Consider the following 25,295-nt stretch of genomic DNA (forward strand, 5'->3'; position numbering starts at 1 on the left):
TCGTCATCTCCCCACGGGAAAACAAGAATATGTACAGTGTTAATAGTTTACTGTATTATTACTGTTTAATATTACTGCTATAACACATACACATTTAATTCATTGTTTGTTTTTTTAATAGTCTGAATGAAACGGCAGCTCCAGACCCGGCGGCAGACATACGTCTCTGGGCGGGCATTTGATTTACCACCCCGAAACTTACATTTCTCGGGAAATCTGAATTGTCAACGGGGGGGGAGGAGGGGGGGGCTGTTAGACCAACTGTCTGTGCCAACTTGGGCAAGCACGCAGCCAAACTTGAGGAGCGCACACAGGGTGGAGTGAGGTTAAGCGATGGAGAGAAAGGGAGAGAGAGAGAGAGAGAGAGCGATTGAGCGAGGCAGAGACCGTGTGCAGCGGTCTGCTTGCGCACAGAGCCGGAGTTTGTGAGAGAGCCGGCTTGAGAGTCAATTTCTCTTCAAAATATAATTGATTGCCAGCCTCCCTTGTCCCTGGCTGGCTTGCTAGGTCGTTGGTAACGGAACTGATTTCTTCTAATCTGCCTACATCTGGCGCTGAGTTGCCATATTCCTTTCATGAACCACTTCCTGATATCCATTGTTGCAGATAAATATAAATGATAATAGCCAAACTAACCTAGCAAGAGTAAACTGACAGGCTGCTGTGCCGCATCTCACTCAAAACCCCTCACGACTCAACCCAGCGAAAAACCAGCAAAATAAAAATGATATGAAACTAATCTTTCAACATAGTTTAAAACAAAGATAAATATTAGGACAAAGCCCTACAAATAACAACAATAAACATAATAATAAAACAATTAAAATGTTGTATTCAGCCCTGATTAAAACAGCGGGCCCAAATCCTGGATGGGCGGGCCCAAATCCTGGATGGGCCCGGCCCCATGGGACCCGCCCATGACGCCGGGTCTGGGCAGCTCTCAGGTGATCAGCTGATCAGCTGTGTGTGACTATCTTTGTTTACACACCTAATGGCCCATCAGCCGGAGCTATCTCCCCCCCCTGATCTCTCTTCGCAAGCAATAAAGTTTAACTGTAGTTTGGGGTTTGCATATGTATGCAGTGATCTGTCTCTTCCTCTCTACAGACAGACAGCTGAGCGCTGTCAGACCGGGCCATGGCTGTAAAGGAAGAGGGGTGTCTAGATCCCCCTCGAGACATAGACTGATTTTTTGTCCATCTCTGAAGTTAACCTTTCGCGACTGCAAACATTTTTGAACAAACAAACATTGACCATACCGTTCACCAGCCCCCACCCCCCTCTAAGTGACAAGCTGAGATGTCAACACATGTTGTGTGAACCAAGGCCTAAACAAAGACCAAAGGTTGAGCAGTGATGGACGCTGCCACAATGGAACTCATATGAAATAAACAGCTGATTCCTCACACACACTGTTGTTTATATGCATCAAATAGGGAGAAACATGTCTCTGATTAATAATTCAATAACGTATTTTCTCCATAAAAGCTGGTGGGTTGAAAGCAATACGGGAGGTGAAAATAACTATATTGTAGAATGCAGAAGAATTGTGATGCCGTGGATTTATCTGAAAACTGACAGCATAATTGCATTTATGGCCCGGGACACATTTATTTAGAAATGTTTTAAACAAGTTTAAATAAAAGGATGGAGTGTGTCTTGCTCTGCCAGGTACAACAAGTGGGATTTATATTGTATTACTATAATGTAGCATATTGTTTTGTATTCCCACTGTCACGAATATAATCATATTCTGCATTGAATAATATACATTTAATCATTTAAAAAACAAACATATTCCCTTTCTATTTAATGAAATAAATGTGGTTTAATCCACGTGAGTTTACATGGATTTTTATTTTATTTTATTTAACCTTTATTTAACCAGATAAAAGCATTGAGATAAAATCTCATTTTCAATGTTGACCTGGCCAAGAAGGCAGCAACGTTACACATAACACATTTACACAAACATATAAAATACAGAGAACATAACTAAGAAAACAAAAGACAAAAAAGCAGTCACTACATTGAGCACATTAGGACAGTAAGAAAGGTACACTACTTATTTCTGCAAGAGCAGCTGGTGGTAAGGACTTCAAACAACTTCAATTTAAAACAGGCTATAGAGACAAGTGCCCTCAGTTTTAGGCGTGATTGAAGGTCATTCCAAGACCAAGGACCATAATAAAAAAACTCATTTTTACAGCCTCAGTCCGCACAGCAGGAACCTGGACCCGTATCCAGGCACTGGATCTGAGGTTGTAAGAGTCACAAACTGGAGCAAATCTGGCACATATATACAGTGGAAGCTTTCCTAAAATGGCTTTATACATTAATAAAAAACAATGCTGCATCCTAAGCATAGTAAGTGAGGACCATCCAGTTAGGCTGTACAGTTTGCAATGAGGAGTCCTATAGGGTGTGTTAGAAATTGCATGTGTGTAATCCTCCTGTCCACAAGAGGCACTGTGTAGGGAAGCAGGTAGAACTTCCTCACAGGCTTTCTCCTCAAACACCCGCGCCAGGATTGAGTGTTTGGAAGTTCATTTACCAATGTAAGTAGAATCCTCCTTTTAATTTGGATGTTTGCACTTGCCTCAATGGTATTGAACACATTTGTTGTTCAATGTATTAATGAATATCATTTAGTTCCAATGTGATTGAAGTATTATTTTAATGTGCAAATGCTGTAATCAGTTTGTTTCACCTTCCTACTAGAACCATTGGCAACAGCTACCATCCCACCAACATACCCTAATCAAATAAAACAAAGAAGTTTAAACTCCTGGTGGTTTGTGGCTCCAGTTTGAACATTCATCTCCAACAAATGGTCCTTCGAGCCGGAGACTGAGCCACACTCCACACAGTGACCAAATGAATGATTCTGGGACTGAAGACATGCAGACAATGGATGAACCCAACAATGGAGGTCAGGCCATTTCTACTGAGAACATGGATGGATCCGAAGGTGTCCCAGACTCAACCCAGCTCTACTTACAAGAGGGCCCCGTCTCAAACAACACCTAGGCCATCCACACCTGCTCATCAAACCGAGCCTAGCCTTTCAACTGAACCCTTATTGCCTACCCCTCATCTCATTCTGCAATCAGTATCCCTGGAAGTATTAGCCAAAGCCCTGACAAAGCCAATTAGCCATCGTGACCTAGGGGCTAGACCCAAAAGAGATGGACGGCCCCCTGATTACTATGGTTTTCCACGGCGCAAGGCAGCATCCCAAGTATCTCATAGTTTAAGGAGTAAGAGGACACACTTCAGCGAGTCGGAATCAAGTGTCCCTACAAGCTGCTTTGAGACAAGTCGACATTCAAGAGGCAGCCGCCACGCTCCTAATTTGAGTGATCTCCAAGCCAGTATTCTCCAGGAAAAGGGAAGAAAAGACAAGCTGGAGGAGCTTAAAATACAGCAATTGGAGGATAAGCAGCTGGATGAAAGAAGCAAGTTAATTGATGAAAGGGCCAGAGCTGCTCAGCAATGTCAATAAAATGCACACAAAGAGAGAGAAAATGTTCAGACAGGTTGAAATGAACAGACATATTCGTACTAAAGAACAAGAGCTTGAGTCAGCACAACTTGTCACTAGTTTCATAAAACACAATCTTTCTGAAGAGGATGGAGGAGCCTGTGGTCCTACAACCTCATCTCTTCATGGAAATGGAGCAACGTCTTCTTTTTATGATCTGCCTCCATCCAGGATATTCACTCCTGCCCCCCCAAACTTGACATATGCTGACTCTCGCTCTCATTTAGCTTTAGCTCCCCTGCTTCCCCAACTTAGCCTTTCCAGAGGACTACCTAAGGCCTCCCAAATCATTCCCAGGCCTCAACCAATTCAGCAAAGCTTATACACTGCCCAGGCTCCCTCTCTTCCCTCAGCAGCTACTGCTGAAACTGCAGCAACATCAACTCCCCATGTGGCTGCCCAAGCTTTACCTTCGTCCTTTCACCCTTCATCTGCTACAGTAATGCCCCGCGCCCTTTCTACTCACCATGGACCTGTGACCTCGGTCACTGCTGAAGCCCCTAACAATATGACATCTATTCCTGGTAGCGAACAACCTACCTTTACTGGTAGTCTACAGCCAACGCAAGCCATTTCCTCCCAGCAACAATCTGTTTACCCGCATGTTCAATTCCCAAATGTTACAGATCTGCTAATAGCCTCTGCTTATGGTTAGGCCTGTCGCGATAATCGATAAATTGACTTATCGTACGATAAATAAAAATGGACTCGATAACTTTTCTGAGCTCGATAAATTGCCGCTTACATGCGTGTTTGCTTACATAAGGATGTGACCAGCATTTTAGCTAGGAGCGCTGTGGCTGCCAGACGAGCTGTGGCTGCCGGCCATGCGCGCTGTGAGGGGCGGGGCTGACACACAGCCAGGTCAAGACACTCTGTGTGCACGTACAGCAGCGTATCAGCCAAATTAATAATACAGCGAAAAGCGGGAGACAACGTGTGACTTACTCGCGGGGAATTTAAAGTGAAATGAAATTGGTTACAAAACCTACACATCTCGATTCTCCGGTGTGGCAGTATTTTGGATTCAAGCCAAATCAACGAGGCCAACCTACGGACTTGAATGAGCCGGGCGGTGTGTCGCATTTGTTTAAAAAAGGTAGCGACAAAAGCAGGCAATACCACGCATTTTAAACTACACTTAAAACACAACCACTCCATTCCGTTTTCCTAGCTGGTAGCAAACACGGCAGCTGGAGATGGAGAGCCCCCACCTTCCCGACAGTTTACAATCAAAGATGCATTTGCCCGACAATGCAAACATGTTGGTGTTCCTTGTTGGAAAATTCGAAAAAACAGATTTGGATATGGCCTGTTGAGGCATCTGGGTCTTTGTATGGACAGTGGAAAGTGGACTGTACACATGACTGTTGTTTTAAGGAGATTTGTTTTGCTTGTGAGACAATGTGTGCTCATATTGATTTATTTATTTATATATAAATATAGAGATGGATTGAGAGCTCTGTTTTCCAGCCTGAGTCTATTTAATTTATTGTTTTGGTTGTGTGTGATTTAATTAATTTATTATAATTTAATTAATTTGTTTTATTTATTATATATCATTTATATATTTTAATATTATTTCACATTTCATTTGAAATGTTGAATGTTCAATAAAAAGTTCTGTTTGAAAGGATGTACTAGAATTATTATGATATATTATCAGTATTTAGTGGTCTAAAATGGTCTTACAATGGTGCCGACAATATTATCGTTTATCGCAATAATTTCCAGGAACATTTATCGTCCAACCAAATTATTTATTGTGACAGGCCTACTTATGGTATACCAAGACCCTCTATCCCTGTGTTCAAAAGTGGTTGAGAGAAGGATTTTGCCCTCATGAAAATGGCCCTCGAGAATATCCTTGACAATCACCCCCATCTTACAGAGCAGTATAAATATCAAATACTCTTGGAACATGTTCAGCACCCAGGAGCTAGCAAATTAGCCAGATCCAGCATGCATGACGCAAGACCATATTCCACTGCCCTCTTAGCACTCAAAGAAAAGTATGGTCAGCCAAGGCTGCTAGTTCAGAGAGAAATAGGTGAAATACTATATGCCCCCATTGTTTGCATTAATGACGTGAAAACCTTTGATAATCTTTCCCTTTTTATCCATGCTCTGGTTGGAATACTGCTGTCCCTAGAGGGTCCTGATGGGTGCGAATTAAGATGTGGTTCCCATGTGGACAGACTCCTCAGTGAACTCCCTGTGCAGTACAGAGATGGATTTGTTGAGCACTGCATTAATCGTGGCATTCTAACTGCACAAGCAACCCAAACCTATACCCTCCTTGACCTATCAAAATGGCTACAGTTGAAATCCAGAGCTAAACGCATCGCAAAGAGAGCTGTTGAGCTCCACAGACAGGAGAGACCTTGGACTGGAAAGGAACGCCAGCCCCCCCGACAAGTCTCCTCCATCTACCTCTCAACAGCATCTGAAATAGATTGCACACCAAAATACTACACCAAAGAAAGGATGAATGTCGAAAGGCCTAAGCCCTACTGCCCCTACTGTAATGTTAGAGACCATTTCCTTGGTTCATGCACAGAATTCAAAGGACTCTCCAAAATGAACATTTCAAAATGGATCAAAGAGAAAGGCAAATGCATTAAATGCGGAAGAATCCATAAAATTGACAAATGCACCTTAAAGAGGCCATGTAATTTATGCAAAGACATTCAATGGACTATTCTCCATGACTTTAATTCAAACAAATCAGCTACAGTGATGTACACATCCCCCTCCTCAGAGCTTCTCTACATGGACAAACCTAACCGCTCCCATAAAGTCATGATGAAAATCGTTGAAAATTGAAAATGTACTTCTCCACAACGGGAACAGGACCCTCACAACTCATGCAGTCCTTGATGATGGTGCTGATCGATCCATCCTGCTCCCCTTTGCTGTCCAGTGTTTGGGTCTCTCAACACAGCCTGAAACAATCTCACTACGCACAGTGCGGCAGGATATAGTGCAAGTAAGTGGAGCAACTGTTTCCTTTGGAATCTTCCCTATTGACCAGCCAACTGAAAGGCATGTCATCAATGGAGCAGTCACTGCTGAGAATCTCGGGCTTTCAGAGCACACTTACCCTGTAAAGCAGTTACAAAAACAGTTTCACCATCTCAGAGACATTTCATAACAGCCAATTGAACACACATGCCCTCTTATCCTCATTGGCTCAGACTATGCCCATCTCATCACAGCCACAGAGCCAATTCACATTGGGCCCCCCGGTGGCCCACTGGCAGTACACACAAGGCTAGGATGGGCCCTCCAAGGTCCAGCCAGCTTAATCCAAACCCAACAGACTCTTCCCTTAACACTGACCTGCCTTAAAAGTGAATTACTCAGGAACGTGGAAAGACTCTGGCAGATGGACACCTTACCCTATGCAAATGAAAAGACAGCCACTAGGTCGAAACAGGACAAGATGGCTCTCGCTCTTCTTCATTCCAAGACAGAAAGAGTAGAAATATATGGTGTAATGCGCTATGCCACTCCCCTGCTGAGAATTCCCAATATGCCTGCCTTCCAAGCCCCCAAGGAAGGCGTTCTGCCTCATCTCTGTGCCACAGAAAGACACTTGTCCAAAGACTCACAACTTTCTGAGAAATACCAGGAGGAACTGAATAAACTCACAGAGCTTGGCTATGTTCAAAGGATCCCCAACGAGCAGGCTGAGCAACCACAGGAAACCTGGTATTTTCCACATCACATAGTTGAACACAACAACAAACACAGGATTGTATTTGATTGCTCTTTTGAATACATGGTACAAACCCTGAACAAATGTCTTCTGCCTGGCCCAACACTTGATCCCTCACTCATTGGAGTACTCCTCAGATTCCGCCAAAATGCCATTAACCATCTGCGGAGACATAAAGGCTATGTTCCATCAGGTACGCCTTTTGAACGAGGACAAACCCCTGTTGCGCTTCATTTTGAGAGGGATGCAGCTCGAACAGGAACCCAGTGTGTATGTATGGCAAGTTCTTCCATTTGGAACAATCTGCAGCCCATGCTGTGCCACCTTCGCAGTTCACCTCTGTTCTTAGAGGGCGGTTTCGACATAAGATAGTGGGCTAGCAATGATCCATCCGTTATAAAACATCTCCCTACAGAGTCCAAATCCAAGACTAACGAGTTGTGGCTCTCAGAGGGGGCAGACCCTAAAGAGCCTACATTGGGCCTTCAATGGAACTGCCTCAAAGACTTACCACCAACCAACAATGAGAAATATCTACAAAGTCTTAGCATCTCAATATGACCCCTTATAGTCTAGCGGGAAGGGCCCTCAGATTTTGAGATACCCCTACCCGAGGTAGAACAAATGACAACAATGATTTTTCTTATCTTTAGGGTCTCCCATTAATGAAATTGATTGTTGTCACATTTTATTTTGGGGGAAAAAATGTTTTTTTTGGTTGTTCTTTAGAACTACCCCAATCCCTGAAAAAGAGCCAAATTAGACCAGGCCGAATGTGGGAAAGGTGACTAAAAAGCCCATAACTTGAGAATGACCTCTCTTATCCTCTTTATATTTGCTGAGGTATGAACCAGGTGGCTGTTATACATCACCAAATAGTCAGACAATTATTTAACAAAAAAATACTGAATTATAGTCCTGTAAACTTAGCTTTAGTTTAGACGGAAATTGTACTTTTTGGTGATAGGAACATAGGACTCAATCACTTTTCTCTCATTTATCAGAAAAACTGAAATCCCAAAGAAATATACCATTACTGAATTGTCTAGGGTGCTATTGCACACTAACCAGTAGTTGTATGGAAATATCTGGTACAGTTCTATTGCAAATGAGATTTCTTTAGACATAGGCCTCTTCTCTGATACAGTCACATTCCGAATGGGGGAGATAGCTTATAAGTTAAGAATCCTCACTCTGATTGTCATTATATTTGGAGAGGGAAATACCAGGTGGCGACCTACATCACCAAATAGTCAGAATAAGAGTAACCCAATAAAATCAAGTGTATTAATTCTAAATGGCAAGTCTCTAAAACATAGGTGCAAATAGTACAGGTTTTATTGAAACTGGAACCTTAATTCAAAGTACAGTATACAATTAATCAAATAATTCTGTGAGAGGTCAAGTATATAGATACTAGAATATAATGTTAAATGTCAGGTTCCTCAGAAACGTTAGGGGACACATTTTGACATTCTGCACAGCAGGTGCAGAACTCCGTACAGGGAAGGCCAACAGAGAGGCACTGGCACTTTCCACTCTCTCCACACTTTGCATCTTTGCAATACAAGTGAGTAATGTCTCTCACTTCTGTAGGTGCTGGGGTTCGTGTAAATAGCAATGATTGAATGGCCCCATCTCTGACAATCCACCCCCTGCCAACAGGACTCCATAACAAGGGTTTGGGTTCAGCTGTGACACCATATCGCTGTCTGAAACATTGCTCTTTGTACATGTTGTTGAAATGCATCCTCTGTTGGCAGCAGATTTTCCGAGGCTGCATCTGTTGTTGATGCAAATATGAACCTCAGTTCATCCAAGTTAGTGCACATCAGTCCAATTTCCTTTTTCTTTGTTTCATATGGCAGAAGTGCAAATTCTCTTGCAACTGGCAAAGACTCTTCCAAGCTGGCAGAGAGTCAAAAATGGGCCAGATATTTGAGCTTGCTGTGATGAGTCTTGAGTTTGGTGAATGCTGTTGTCTTTCCTATTCTGTACAAACTACTTGTTGTGCCACAGCCAGTGAGTGAATGACATGCTGGTAGACAGTTAGACATGTAGTTGTCGCCCAGCTTCAGGACCATCTCCAACTAAACGGCCTTCAGCGCCTCCAATACACCATTGGAATCTCTGACTCCGCCCTGAGCTGGTTCCAGTCCTACCTGTCTGGAAGAACAGAGTACGTCTCCTTGGGAGGTGCGAGGTCCCAGACACACCCTGTCACCCGTGGTGTCCATCAAGGGTCGGTCCTCGGGCCCACTCTGTTCACCCTGTACACTCTGCCCCTTGGCCGTGTCATCAGCCAGCATGGAATATCATTCCATTGCTACGCTGATGACACTTTAGCTATATATAAAGACAGACCCCATCCCACATGCATCCTCACTGTCACCATCATCATCACCGTTCCCATCAACATCCTTTAACACCTGCATTGAGGAGATAAAGGCTTGGATGCAACAACACTTCCTGCAGCTAAATAGATCCAAAACAGAGGCTATTTTAGTTGGCACACCAAACCAGATCCAGTCATCCCCCATAACCCACATCACCTTTTCTGGCCAAAACATACCCCTCTCTGCATCAGTTATCAACCTGGGTGTAAGATTTGACTGACATCTGACCTTTGACACCCACAACAAACACCTGTGCCATACCTCCTACTACCAACTCAGGAACATTGCAGTACTCCTGTCAGATGCTGAACAACTGGTCCATGACTTAGTTTCCTCAAGGCTTGACTATTGCAACGCTCTCCTCATCGGGACTCCTAGCGGGAACCTTCAGAAGCTCCAATACGTACAGAACAGTGCCGCTAGGATCCTGATGAGGGTGAGAAAGTACAACCACATCACACCCGTCCTTCATTCCCTCCACAGGCTTCCTGTCTCATTCATCATCTAATACTAGATTGCACTACTGACCCATCAGTGCATCCACGGGAACGCTCCTTCATACCTGAAGGAACTTCTTGCATCACAAACCTCCACACGCAACCTCCGTTCCACAACAAACCATCTGCTTCGCCCCCCCAGGACCAAACTCCACACTATGGGGGATCGGGCTTTCTGTGCAGCTGCTCCTCACCTGTGGAATTCCCTCCCAAACCACCTGAGGAATCCCAGGACCATTGATGCCGTTAAGAAAGGCCCAAATACCTTTCTTTTAAAAAAAGCCTTTTATTTATTTTGTTTGTTTCTTACGCCTCCTGTAGCACTTTGGGATTGCTTTTAGCAATGAAAGGTGCTTTACAAAATTACAAATGTATTATTATTATTATTATTTTGTCTTTTCCCATTTTCTCACATAAGGTGTTGATGGGGACATATCTCTCTCTCTCATTCCATGGCCTGCATGCATGTACACTAGAGATGAACCAAACATGTATTTGCTTGCATAATATATGAGCAATAATTCCACACCTGTGTCATCAGACCTCACAATGATGCGGGAATATGACTCATATTGTATGAAGCACCATCCTTGTGTCTGTCTCCGATACCATAAACTATACCATAGCGCAACAGATCTTTGGTTGGCCCCTGACAAGAGCTGTTTCAGTGCTGTGGGCGGAACGGAAACCAGACTGGAATTTCTCAAAGAGGCCGTTTAGTTGGAGATGGTCCTGAATCTGGGCGACAATTACATGTCTAACTGTCTACCAGCATGTCATGCACTCACTGGCTGTGGCACAACAAGTAGTTTGTACAGAATAGGAAAGACAACAGCATTCACCAAACTCAAGACCCATCTCAGCGAGCTCAAAGATCTGGCCCATTTTGGACTCTCTGCCAGCTTGGAAGAGTCTTTGCCAGCTGCAAGAGAAATTGCACTTCTGCTACATGGAAAAAAGAAAAAGGAAATTGGACAGATATGCACTAACTTGGATGAACTGAGGTTCATAATTGCATCAACAACAGATGCAGCCTCGGAAAATCTGCCGCCAACAGAGGATGCATTTCAACAACATGTACAAAGAGCAATGTTTCAGACAGCGATATGGTGTCACAGCCGAACCCAAACCCTTGTTTTAGAGTCCTGTTGGCAGGGGGTGGATTGTCAGAGATGGGGCCATTCAACCACTGCTACTTACAAAATCCCCAGCACATACAGAAGTGAGAGACATTACTCACTTGTATTGCAAAGATGCAAAGTGTGGAGAGAGTGGAAAGTGCCAGTGCCTCTTTGTTGGCCTTCCCTGTACGGAGTTCTGCAACTGCTGTGCAGAATGTCAAAATGTGTCCCCTAACGTTTCTGAGGATTCTGACATTTAACATTATATTCTAGTATCTATATACTTGACCTCTCACATAATTATTTGATTAATTGTATACTTAACTTTGAATTAAGGTTCCAGTTTCAATAAAACCTGTACTATTTACACCTATGTTTTAGAGGCTTGCCATTTAGAACTAATACACTTGATTGTATTGGGTTACTCTTACTCTGACTATTTGGTGATGTAGTTCAGCCACCTGGTATTTCCCTCTCCAAATATGACAATCAGAGTAAGCATTCTTAACTTAGGCTATTGTGCCACTTCTCCCCCTTTCGGAATTTGACTGTATCAGAGAAGAGGTCTATGTCTAAAGAAATCTCATTTGCAATAGAACTGTACCAGATATTTCCATACAACTACTGGTTAGTGTTCAATAGCACCCTAGGCAATTCAGTAATCTTATATCTTTTAGGGATTTCTGTTTTTCTGATAAATGAGAGAAAAGTGATTGAGTCCTATGTTCCTATCACCAAAAAGTACAATTTCCGTCTAAACTAAAGCTAAGTTTACAGGACTATAATTCAGTATTTTTTTAGTTAAATAATTGTCTGACTATTTGCTTATGTAGAACAGCTACCTGGTTCATACCTCAGCAAATCTAAAGAGGATAAGAGAGGTCATTCTCAAGTTATGGGCTTTTTAGTCACCTTTCCCACATTCGGCCTGGTCTAATTTGGCTCTTTTTCAGGGATTGGGGTAGTTCTAAAGAAAAACCCCCAAAAACATTTTTTCCCCCAAAATAAAATGTGACAACAATCAATTTCATTAATGGGAGACCCTAAAGATAAGAAAATCATTGTTGTCATTTGTTCTACCTCGGGTAGGGGTATCTCAAAAACTAAAGCCTTTTTTGAGGACTTGCTGCTGGACTATTAGGCTATCTGATCCTTTTCACTACCTGTGCAAAGATACTGGTGCAGGATCTTTGGAAGCAGGACAGAGGATGGGATAATGTCATTAAGACAGAAAGCCTATTGAGGAAATGGCAATCATCGGAGTTGGAACTGCAGAATCTCCCTGACATCAACTTCCCTCGCTGCTATCTCCCCATCTTCACCAACACAACCACCGACCACCATATGCATGTTTTCTGCGACGCCTCTGAGCGTGTGTATGGAGCTGTTGCGTAACTTCAGATGCAGGATAAACATGATCAAACTCATGTCAGTTTCATAATGGCCAGATCTCGTGTTGCCCCTAAGCGCCAGGTATCTATCCCACGCCTTGAACTATGTGCAGCCCTATCTGGTGCCCAACTGGCCAACCTCCTTAGTACCAAACTCACTATTCCTCTATAGTCGGTGACCCTCTGGACAGATTCAACCACCGTCCTATCATGGATAACATCTGACTCTTGCCGTTACAAGGTGTTTGTTGGCACACGAATAGCTGAGATTCAGACCCTGACCGACACAAAGAGCTGGAGGTATGTTGACTCAAAGAATAATCCAGCTGATGACATAACTAGGGGAAAAACTAGTCGAAATTTCACATATACACAGATAGAGTCAGGGGCCGCCTTTCCTCTTGCTTAGTACAAACTGCTCGCCAGCTAATCCCTGTCTTGAAACTAAATCTGAGCTTGTTGAGAAAATCCGAAAATCAATGTTCTGCGGAGCAGTAATGACTAAGGACTCAAAAACTCCCGACCCAAACAAGTACCGTACCTGGGACGACCTCGTCAACGATACCAGGAATCTGCTGTATCGGGCGGCAGACAACATTTCAAGCATAGCCCAAAGCTATACAGACTCAGAGAGAAATCTCCTTCAAAGGGCCCAAGCAGAGAGCTTCCCTGAAGAATTCAATGCCCTCAAAGCAAATAAATCAATTCCATAGAGTAGTAAACTCCTATCTTTGTCTCCTGATTATGACCCTGCTCTCAGAGTAGGTGGTCGACTTCGAAGAGTAGAGAACCTTACCCAGGACAGTATCCATGCAATAATATTGGATCCAAAACATGCCATAGCTAAACTCCTCATCAAGCATTATGACGAGAAACTGCTCCACCCAGGCCCTGAGCGGGTGTACTTGGGGAAATGAGACGCAGGTACTGGATTCTTTGTGGTCACAAAGCCCTTCGCCAGCATCAACAGAGATGGAGAGCCAATCCTATAATTCCCAAGATGGCAGACCTTCCTCCAGCCCGTCTAAGACTTTTTAAACCCCCCTTCTGGTCCACTGGCATGGACTGCTTTGGGCCCTTCACAGTAAAAGTTGGCCGCCGCACAGAGAAAAGATGGGGCTTGCTTTTCAAATGCTTAACAACACGCTGCATACATCTTGAGCTTCTTGACAGTATGGACACATATACATTCTTATAAGAAGATTCGTCTTATGCAGAGGTAAACCCCATGAAATATTGTCTGACTGCGGGACTCATTTCAAAGGGGGTAATGCAGAGCTACAAAATGCCTTCCAGGCCATGGCACCGGACTTGAAGCAGCAATTAGCCAACACACAAGTCCACTTCCAGTTTAATCCTCCATGTTCCCCACATTTTGGCGGTAGCTGGGAAAGGGAAATAAGATCAATCAAACAGGGCCTTCATGTTGCATTAGGGAACCAACCAACCACAGAAAGAATCCTTCACACCGTCCTGATTGAAGTGGAAGGTATTCTGAATTCAAAACCCCTTGGATATGTCTCTTCTGACCTTGCTGATCCAGACCCAGTTACACCAAATATGTTGTTGATGGGGCGGCCCGACTCCTCTCTTCCTCAGGCAATCTACTGTGACAGTGAGCACCTGGGCAGGAGGAAGTGGCGTCATAGTCAGATCCTAGCTGATCATTTCTGGACAGCCTTCATTCGCCATTACCTTCCGAATCTTCAAACCAGACAAAAATGGAAGACAAACAAGGAGAACCTGGATTCTGGGAAGGTTGTGATGGTGGTCGACCCCCAATACCCTTGAGCATCATGACCTATTGGAAGGATAAGTGAAACCTACCCTGGAAAAGATGGAAACGTCCGCAGTGCTAAGGTCATTATTCAAGGTCGGGAATATGTAAGACCTGTTTCAAGATTAATCCCGCTCCCTGAATTCACGGGAGACACCGATTAAACGTATTTGCTGCACAAATCCGGGGGCGGCTGTTAGCAATTGCATGTGTGTAACCCTCCTGTCCACAAGAGGCACTGTGTAGGGAAGCAGGTAGAACTTCCTCACAGGCTATAAATAGAGGCCTGGATGAGGACTTCCTCCTCTTTGTCCTCAAACACCCACACCAGGATTGAGTGTTTGGTAGTTGTTCACCATGTGTCTTTTGATTTACCAATGTAAGTAGAATCCTCTTTGTAATTTTGATGTTTGCACTTGAGTAACCTCAATGAAACAGGCCCTTCATGTTGCATTAGGGAACCAACCAACCACAGAAACAGTCCTTCACACCGTCCTGATTGAAGTGGAAGGTATTCTGAATTCAAAACCCCTTGGAAATGTCTCTTCTGACCTTGCTGATCCAGACCCAGTTACACCAAATATGTTGTTGATGGGGCGGCCCAACTCCTCTCTTCCTCAGGCAATCTTCTGTGACAGTGAGCACCTGGGCAGGAGGAAGTGGCGTCACAGTCAGATCCTAGCTGATCATTTCTGGACAGCCTTCATTCGCCATTACCTTCCGAATCTTCAAACCAGACAAAAATGGAAGACAAACAAGGAGAACCTGGATTCTGGGAAGGTTGTGATGGTGGTCGACCCCCAATATCCTCGAGCATCATGACCTATTGGAAGGATAAGTGAAACCTACCCTGGCAAAGATGGAAACGTCCGCAGTGCTAAGGTCATTATTCAAGATCGGGAATATGTAAGACCTGTTTCAAGATTAATCCCGCTCCCAGAATTCATGGAAGACACCGATTAAACCTATTTGCTGCACAAATCCGGGGGCGGCTGGTAGCAATTGCATGTGTGTAAACCTCCTGTCCACAAGAGGCACTGTTTAGGGAAGCAGGTAGAACTTCCTCACAGGCTATAAATAGAGGCCTGGATGAGGACTTCCTCCTCTTTGTCCTCAAACACCCACACCAGGATTGAGTGTTTGGTAGTTGTTCGCCATGTGTCTTTTGATTTACCAATGTAAGTAGAATCCTCTTTGTAATTTTGATGTTTGCACTTGAGTAACCTCAATGGTATTGAACAAATGTGTTGTTCTCTGAAACCAGCAAATGGCATTATGACCGAAACGAGACACCAGCATAACATTAGATAGAATGTGGTGATCTACAGTGTCAAATGCTTTGGCTAGGTCAATAAACAATGCAACACAAACTGATCTTTTACCCAAAGCAGCTTTAATCTTGTCTAAGACTTTCAGACTGGCAGTCACAGTACTGTGCTTTGATCTGAATCCAGATTGCATAGGGCTAAGGATGTCGTGTGAATTTAAAAAAAAGTTTTAGCTGAGTAGAACTCCATGGGATCACCAGCTTTCAAGAGGGGCGATACCAGAGCTTGCTTCCACACATCTGGCAGTGTGTGAGTGGACAGGGAGAGGTTACGAATATCAGTTACTGGTTGAACTATAATGGGAGCTACAATTTAAAAAAAAAGAACAGGTCGAGACCGTCAGGCCCGGCAGACTGTTTAGGATCAATTGAGTGCAAACCATGTAAGACTTCAGAGACCGAGAAATAAGCTAAATCAAAAACAGGGGAGTTCATCTCTTGACTAGGGCTGTGAGTATGACCATTTAGAGAGTCATGTCTTTGCTCATCAAAAATGTGACCAGCCTTTTTTTTAAGTGAGCATTGAAAGCATTAGACATACCATCTGAATCTGAAATAAAATAATCAATGACCTTCAGCTTTTGTGGGAAACTAGAAACCTTGTGGTTCTGAAGTGATTTCATTGTTTTTCCAGAAATTAGAATGGTCATTAAAACAATCGGTGGTTAAGCTCAGATAGTAATTAAGTAAGTAGTAAGTAGTTATTTCTGAGGACACGAAAAAGAAGCCAGTCATCACTAGTGTTAGACTTTCTAGCCAAGGACCATTGCTTATTTTGATCATAAATTAGATCAGATAGTTCTCTAGTAAACCATGGAGTGTTCCTATTCTTAGCTCTGAATTTTCTAAGGGGGGCATGTCTATTAATAATCGATAAAAAGTGATCAATAAAAAATTGGACAGCGACACCAACAGATGGAATTTACGCTATGAAGTGCCATTTAACCTCCGCCAGATCGTGTAGGAAAGCCTGCTCAGAGAAGTGTTTGAATCAGCGCCTGAGCACGATTAGGCCCTTGGCTTTGGGCAACTTAGTGCTTCTAACGCAAGCAATAGTGCAATGGTCGCTGATATCATTAGGAAAAACACCAACAGACACGTACTTATGAGCTGCATTTGTTAGAATGACATATATAAAGGTATCGTTATTGGGTTTGGCAGGGTTTATTCTAGTGGGACTATCAATAAGCTGAGTTAAGTTCAAAGAATCACAAGCCTGCTTAAACTGTGAAGATGTATCACTCTGCCAGTCCCAATTTAAATCACTCAATAATATGATTTCAGAAGAAAACGTAGACAACAATTCAGTAAGGCTAGTAGTTGCATCCATGATGGTCGATGGAGGCCTATAACAGCCAATAACAGTGAGAGGAGCATTTGCTATAGTTATTTGGACCGCTAGCAACTCAAATTGCCTTGGAATTGAAATTGAGTGAAGGACTGAGCACTGTAGTTTCTCAGCAGTGTATATTGCAACACCACCAGCTCTGCCTTTATGACCCGCTCTGAATACATATATCCATCAATGTGAATAACAGTGTCAGTGACAGACGATTTTAACCAGGTTTGTTTTTGTATCCGACGGGAGGAAATGCAGCATGGCTCTCACTACCGATTTGGAATCATAATTGAATCATCATCTTCACGATCATATATGTTTATTTTCGCCAAATTGACATGAAAGCACTTACAAATATGAATATGCTGTAGTCAACTTCATTAAAACTTTATTAACTTGCATTTATTAACTCAGTAATTCACTAAAAATAGGTTTATTTTGAATGGAGGAAGAATATATACTATAATATTATACTATTGTTAATAGTTTACTGTAGTATTAGTGTAAATAATATTATCTTCTAATCTTCTCTTCTCGAAAATCCTTTTGAATACTCCTATCCACGGAATGTGACAAAACTCTCACATCCCCCCTCTTCTCCAGCATTGCCGGTATAGATCTTGATAAATGGTATAAAACAATTAAAACATTGCAAGCTGAGGCTGTGAAAATGTTTGTAATATTATTGCCATAACAATCACAAATTGAGTTTATTCACAAATGTTGTGCAATGACAAAATCAGACAGTTATATTTAAACATGGTCTGGCTTTAATACAAATGAAATACTGTGGGCTCGACAGTCCCCCTTAAGGTGATCAACACATGCAGGGCAGCATTGCCGGTCTGAAAGGGTCTCTGGAAATATCAATTAAAGTTTTAAAAACAGTGACAGGTTAAAATCAGAGGTGGAAGAAATATTCGGATTATTTACCTAGATACAAATATTTCCATTCCATCCATTCAATGTGGCATCTGCTATAATGGGGTTAATTTATGATATTACTTAATAATACAATACATTATAATATATGATATGATAATTACATTTTAATTTGATTCATTTCTTATTTAATAGTTTCTCATTATTATTATTTTAATCGCTGATCTCATTTTTTATTTGATGAATCTGTGTGAATCTGTGCCATCCTGTTTTTCACTCTCAACCTGTTGCTGTTTGAACTACTGAATTTCCCCACGGGGATTAATAAAGATCCATCTTATCTTATCTTAATGTATAAGTTGATTTACTTTGATCTACTGTACTGTGTAAAAACACCATAACAATATTACAAAAAATATACTGCATATCAAAGCAAACTATTGTAAAGGTAAAAGTATGAGCATAACAAATAAAGAAGTGTACACATTTACCTTATTATTATGATTATTTAATATATGAAGACTATATATTATTGAATTACAATTAAGATGATGAGATTAGATATACTTTATTTGATCTAAAATATTGATGTTTTTTCGTTATAGTAGCCTGTGAAAACCATAACAAATAAGTGATTCAATGCTCTTCAGCAAACACAACTGCAGAGCTGCAAACATTGCTGAAGTACTGAAAGTCCAGGAAACAAACTGAAGACCAAAGTTCACCCATGTCTTTGTGTATTTGTGAATGAAGCGCCATCTCATAGTTAAATCCTGAAATTGAAAATCTGGCAACGCCCTCTCAGGAAATAGTGGGAGGGCTCTACATTTCCAGCCTCTGGGATCCGCTGGGTTTTTGGCTGGAATCCGTAGGGTGGAGTACATTCGAGATTGCTACATCTGTAGTTTGAGTGATGTGATGCAAATCTTTGCTTCACGTCCAGCGTGAACGCACAATAAGACTGTACAAGGATTCTGAGGTTTAGAAATGGAACAATTTTAGGTGACACTACCACTGCCACTGCTGGTGGCGGTCTGGATGTGTGTTCATTAGATATGCTGTTGTTGGTAATGAATGCAGGGGAATGTTTGAATCTAAAAACAAGGTCGTGGACCAGAAACTTAGCTCGAAACTTTCACATAAATATTTCCTCCTTTCTTGCATTTGTACTATGTTTAGATTTTTGGAGAACTTCAGTAAACACTGTTTTTCACTAATGCTACATAATCTGAGTTTCTGTGGCTGTTCAGAGGCTGGGAGTCGCACAGATTTCTCCTCAGCAGTAAGCGAGAGCCCCGTCCACAGAAAAGCTGTTGGATCTCTTTCCTATCTGTTTGGCAAACATGAGTGCATTGCGTGAAGTTTGCTGAAGTTTCAAACACTGTAACTGCTACTGCCATTGGAAGGCAAAACTGACCCAAATACAGCTAAGAGTGTCCTGTTGAGAAAGGTTTTGATCTGTTTCTCCCCTCAGGCAACTGTTGGTCTGATCCGGAACCTGGCCCTGTGCCCGGCCAATCAGGCATCTCTAAGGGAGGCAGGTGCTATTCCACGATTGGTCAACCTGCTGCTGAAGGCTCACCAAGACACACAGAGACACGCCTCCTCCGCCCAGCAGACATACCAGGTACTAATGGGTACACACAGATCCTAAACACATCTTCATGCTGGAATTAATCATTCTTGTCACTGTCTTAAGTAAAGTTCACATTTCATAAAAGTCATCAAAGGATTTTACACCAAAAAAATGATCGCCATGCTTGTGTTTTTGAGGTGACAGGGGGTCAGGTCACAAACACCAAGATGTTTCACCAGAAGGAATCCCCAAAGATTATGTCTGCTCTTAATAGTTTTTTTTACTGCATAAACACATGGGAGAAGTGATTCTACCATGGATTTATAAAGAACACTGGATAGTGATACAGCGTTGGAGGTGGAGCTCAGTTAATTCCTATGAGAGTGGCAGAGTGGAGGATGAAGACAAAATGGAGTGACTACAGATTCAGAAAATACCCGGATCATCCAGGGCATTTAGCTTTTAGAGCTTGGCAGTTGAGTTTTCATCAAGCCCGCCTCCGATCTCCAGCTTTTGGCTCATTCAAATGAATTGAGAGAAATAATAACTCTGGATTCAGCTTTCAGGGCATTTTAAAACCTTAAGACCCCGATGATTTAAATAAGGGCAGGAACAAGCAGAAAACTCTGTGGAAGAGCCGGGAAGCCAATACGGAAGTGGCACACACTGCAGTTCATATATTGGCCGATAGGGACTGACTGCAGAAAGGAGCAATTTCCATAGACCCCCATGTTAAAATACCCAACTTTACAGCAGAAAAAAACATGTTTCTACCCATGGATGCAATACATATTATTATGAATATAGTTAGATTCCACCTTCATGATTATGGATCTGTGAGTGAATTGTTTTCTAACACAACCCTTTTATTTATATTAGGTCTTAAAGTTTTTGCATAAATTAGGGCGTGGTCACATTGAGTGACGGCTCTGTGATGTGACTGCTGCTGTTAGCTTCTTGTCTCTCTGCTAGCTGCTCCGTGAAGCTACAGGCACTCTGCCTTTTCAGCTCATCCAGGGAACACAACTTGCCCCCGGCCGTGTTTCTTTGTTCTTCATGCTTATATATCGGACTATTGTGACTCGCTCTGCGGTTGGAACAGACGGTGCATGAATGCGGTTTTGCCGTAAGTGACATTTGAGTACTTATTTATGTGTTAATGATTTTAATCAGCTACGTAATTAATGTTAAGGCTTGGGTTAGCGTGTAAGCGAGTGGTAGCTACATTGGTGCTAACGATGCTAATAGTAGCCTCCAAGTTAAAATCATAGACTTTATTTATAAAGGTTAAGACGAAATAGACAAGTGTTAAGCGTTAAGTGGGATAATACTGTACAACAAATGGCTTCTGTTTGAGGTTGATAAAATAAGGTCATCCTTGTAACTTAGAGAGATGATTATTATGTAGGTAGGAACTTTATGCATCGCTAAGGTTAATTTAAATTGGCTATGCTCAAGTATGTAGACCAGCTAATGTCGAAGTAGTGTATGTGAAATCAATCTCACAATAAGATGTGTGTATATTACAATTATTAATGTCATATGTCAAGATGATTGCTTAGATATTACAATATGGTTGGTTGAGCTGGAGTTCATTATTGAATTTACACGTTAACATCACAGTCATCTGAAGAACAAACCCAAACCTTGTTGTTTTTATTAATTGCATTACCAAATTGGTATCAAATAAACAGTAAGCATTGGGAACAAAACTTCCAAAGTTACAGTAGAATAAAAAGGACCCTGACTCGGACAATACACAATCCAACATGTTCAACAGAAGATAATCAGTTATATTGTTTGTACACATGGTACTTTACATATATATATATGTTTGTTTAAGGTGTCCAGGTGATGCATACAGGCTGGACCAGAGAGTGAGAGACAGAACTGGACTCCTCACAGCAGTGAACTTCAGCTCAGGTGCAAAGACTCTTTTTTTCATACTCTACAAAGAATCAAGAAAGATATTGATTTAAATAAATGAAGTAATGACTTTAATACACTGATATACATTCCATTAAACAATAGTAGATCACCTACACATCAGTGAAGTTGAGGGTTTTTTCAATGCAAAAAGTTACATTTAGATGTTAACAAGCAATGTGATTTTGTCAGCTTTCTAATTTAAAGTATTGAAGGCAAAGATATTTAACACATAGTGAGAACTGCTACTATTTATCTCTCAATATTGTCTGTAAAAAACGTGGTAAAAGTTATTCTTTCAGTGAGACAACAGAGCAAGCTTCTGCAGTTGCACTACGTTTTAATAACAGTTAAATATTATTTTGATAACATATATTTCAATGTTGATGAACTTCATACTGTTCATTCATAATCTGATTGTCTTTGTAGCTCACTGTTGAAATAAAAAAAAAACATTACAATTAGAAAAATAATTATATCTACAGCCCCTAAACACACAAACACACCGCTTTCATAAATAACACACTTGTTCTGCAATAATATGTTTTATGTTTCCTGTAATATTTGTTAGGAAAGGACATGCCTGAAAGACACAACATTTTCTCCTTCTCTGAGGGTCAAGAAGAACATCCAAGAGGAACATTAAAAGCTGATGTTATGAGATTTTAAGACCAGTACACTAAGAAACTACTTTTATTGTAAAAACAGTCAGCTTATCGAATGCACCTATTTCCACATCTACACTCCATCAGCTGATTATTTCTACTTGCCTCGCTTTATGAGCTTCACATCCCTTGTGCCTTGTACCGCAGAGTTTGCAACGTCACAAATAAATAGGGCCAATCTTCACTCATATGTGAATGCGTAATCTAACATTTTCAGTAAGAATAATGGACAAAAGGAGTGCAAATACAATTTATTTAAATGTGAACCAAAAGTTAATCAAATGTTTTAAATTAAACGCACATATGGACAGAAGGTGTAAACTTATTACATGTATTAGTAAACACATTTAGTCAAATAAAGTGACAGACTAGGCCTGTGCAGTTGGTATCAGCTTTGCCCAGCATGGGCTCCTCCATCAGGCCTGGTCCCCCTCGCAGAGGAAAGACCCTCAGTCCTCTCCAAACCAACAGACAGGACGTCCATCACACAGAGGTTTCTCCCTGAAGTCTCTGCAGCTTTCTGGACACCACGCTGTCTCAATCCGTCCACACTGAATATGAGAGGGTGAAAATTAAAATAACAAATGCTTTAGACAATAAGAAACATAAAGTTGACTGTTGAGTTGCTCTGTTTTTTTTAGATTGTCAATAATAATACTGTATAACTAATATATCAGGTTAATAGGCACAGTCAAATAAAGATTGGTCTTTAAATACATGTTGTCTTTTGAATTGTTTGTCTAAAGTCAAGGATCTAGAACTGGTACTTAGTTTTAATGATACAGTCTGGTTATTATGCTGTTTGGAGGAGGCCTCACAGGTAAGAGCACTAACTAGCTACCATCACATGTACCTTAGCTTGACTTAAATGTATTAAACGTATAATTAAGTGATATAAAAATATAAATAACTAATGTCATGCAAACATATTAATATTTGCTTGATTCCAGTGTCGAATTTAGCACAATTACATACAAACGTTAAGGGATTTTAAGATTCTGAAGTATTATACTAAAAACTCAATAACTTATATTATTATTTATAGTTTTGCTGAATAGTTTCGGAGTGGTGGTTTGTTACTGGACTTCTGTGCTAGTCATGGATTGGCCATAACAAACACCATGTTCGAACATAAGGATGCTCATAAGTGTACGTGGTACCAGAGCACCTTATGCAGAAGGTCCATGATCGATTTCTTTATCGTATCATCGGACCTGAGGCCCTATATGTTTTGGACACTCGGGGCGGAGTTGTCAACTGATCACCATCTGGTGGTGAGTTGGGTCGAGTGGCGGGGGAAGCCTCTGGATAGACCTGGTAAGCCCAAACGTGTAGTTCGGGTGAACTGGGAACGTCTGGAGGAGGCCCAAGTTCAGGAGGCCTTCAACTCACACCTCCGGCGGAGCTTTTCGGGCATTCCTGTGGAGGTTGGGGATATTGAACCAGAGTGGTCGGTGTTCAAAGCCTCTATTGCCGAAGCCGCGGCGGGGAGCTGTGGTCTCAAGGTCCTAGGTGCCTCAAGGCGCGGTAACCCTCGAACCACCTGGTGGACACCGGTGGTCAGAGAAGCCGTCCAACTGAAGAAGGAGGCCTTCATGGATTTGTTATCCCGGGTGACTCCCGAGGCAGTTGCAAGGTACCGACAGGCCCGAAGGGCAGCAGCCTCAGCCGTGGCCGAGGCAAAGCAGCGGGTGTGGGAGATGTTCGGAGAAGACATGGAAAAGGACTTTCGGGCGGCACCAAAGTTGTTCTGGAAAAGTGTCCGACACCTAAGGAGGGGGAAGCAGGGAACCATCCAAGCTGTGTACAGTAAGGATGGGACGTTGTTGACCTCAACTGATGGAGGGTTAGGACATTGGAAGGAGCACCTTGAGGAACTCCTGAACCCGACAACCTCACCCTCTATGTTAGAGGCAGAGCTGAGGTCACTGAAGTCGTCAAACAACTTCACAGTGGCAAAGTCCCGGTATGTGGATGAGATCCGCCCAGAAATGCTGAAGGTTCTGGGTGTTGAGGGACTGTCATGGTTGACACGTCTCATCAACGTTGCGTGGAAGTCGGAAACAGTACCGAAGGAGTGGCAGACCGGGGTGGTGGTTCCCCTTTTTAATAAGGGGGATCAGAGGGTGTGTGCCAATTACAGAGGCATCAGACTACTCAGCCTCCCCGGGAAAGTTTAATCTAAGGTACTCGAAAGGAGGGTCAGGTAGATTGTCGAACTTCAGTTGAGGAGGAACAATGCGGATTCAGCCCTGGTCGTGGAACGACGGATCAGCTTTTTACACTCGCAAGGATCCTGGAGGGGGCCTGGGAGTACGCTCATCCAGTATACATGTGTTCTGTAGACTTGGAGAAGGCGTATGACCGGGTTCCAAGGGAGTCACTGTGGGAGGTGCTGCGGGAGTATGAGGTGAGGGGGTCTCTACTCAGGGCCATCCAATCTCTGTACTCCCAAAGCGAGAGCTGTGTCCGGGTCCTCTGCAGTAAGTCGTACACATTTCAGGTGAGGGTTGGCCTCCGCCAAGGCTGCGCTTTGTCACCAATCCTGTTTGTAATATACATGGATCGGATTTCGAGGCGTAGTCGTGGGAGGGGGGGGTCTGCAGTTCGGTGGACTAAGGATTGCACCACTGCTTTTTGCAGATGATGTGGTTCTCATGGCTTCATCGGTCTGCGACCTCCAGCACTCACTGGATCGGTTTGCAACCGAGTGTGAAGCGGCTGGGATGAGGATCAGCACCTCCAAATCTGAGGCCATGGTTCTCAGCCGGAAACCGATGGACTGTCCACTCCAAGTAGGGAATGAGTCCTTACCCCAAGTGAAGGAGTTCAAGTATCTCGGGGTCTTGTTCTCGAATGAGGGAACAATGGAGCGTGAGATGGGTCGGAGAATCGGAGCAGCGGGAGCGGTACTGCAGTCGCTTTACCGCACCGTTGTGACGAAAAGGGAGCTGAGCCAGAAGGCAAAGCTCTCTGTCTACCGCGCCATTTTCGTTCCTACCCTCACCTATGGTCATGAAGGATGGGTCATGACCGAAAGAACAAGATCGCGGGTACAAGCGGCCGAGATGGGTTTTCTCCGCAGGGTGGTTGGTGTCTCCCTTAGGGATAAGGTGAGAAGTTCGGTCATCCG

At 42.6% G+C, this 25,295-nt stretch overlaps 1 protein-coding gene across 2 annotated transcripts in view; it reads left to right on the plus strand.

Moving 5' to 3' along the window:
* Positions 1 to 25,295, plus strand: part of LOC307017377 (junction plakoglobin-like) — a 708,820-nt gene that overhangs the window by 651,326 nt on the left and 32,199 nt on the right. For both annotated transcript variants that reach the window (XM_079646967.1, XM_079646968.1), the window contains exon 13: positions 19,470 to 19,622. In XM_079646967.1, coding sequence (XP_079503093.1) covers positions 19,470 to 19,622 — 153 coding nt within the window. The remainder of the gene's footprint in view (positions 1 to 19,469; positions 19,623 to 25,295) is intronic.

Source organism: Notothenia rossii (genome assembly GCF_949606895.1).
Source record: "Notothenia rossii genome assembly, chromosome: 8".
Taxonomy (NCBI): Eukaryota; Metazoa; Chordata; class Actinopteri; order Perciformes; family Nototheniidae; genus Notothenia; species Notothenia rossii.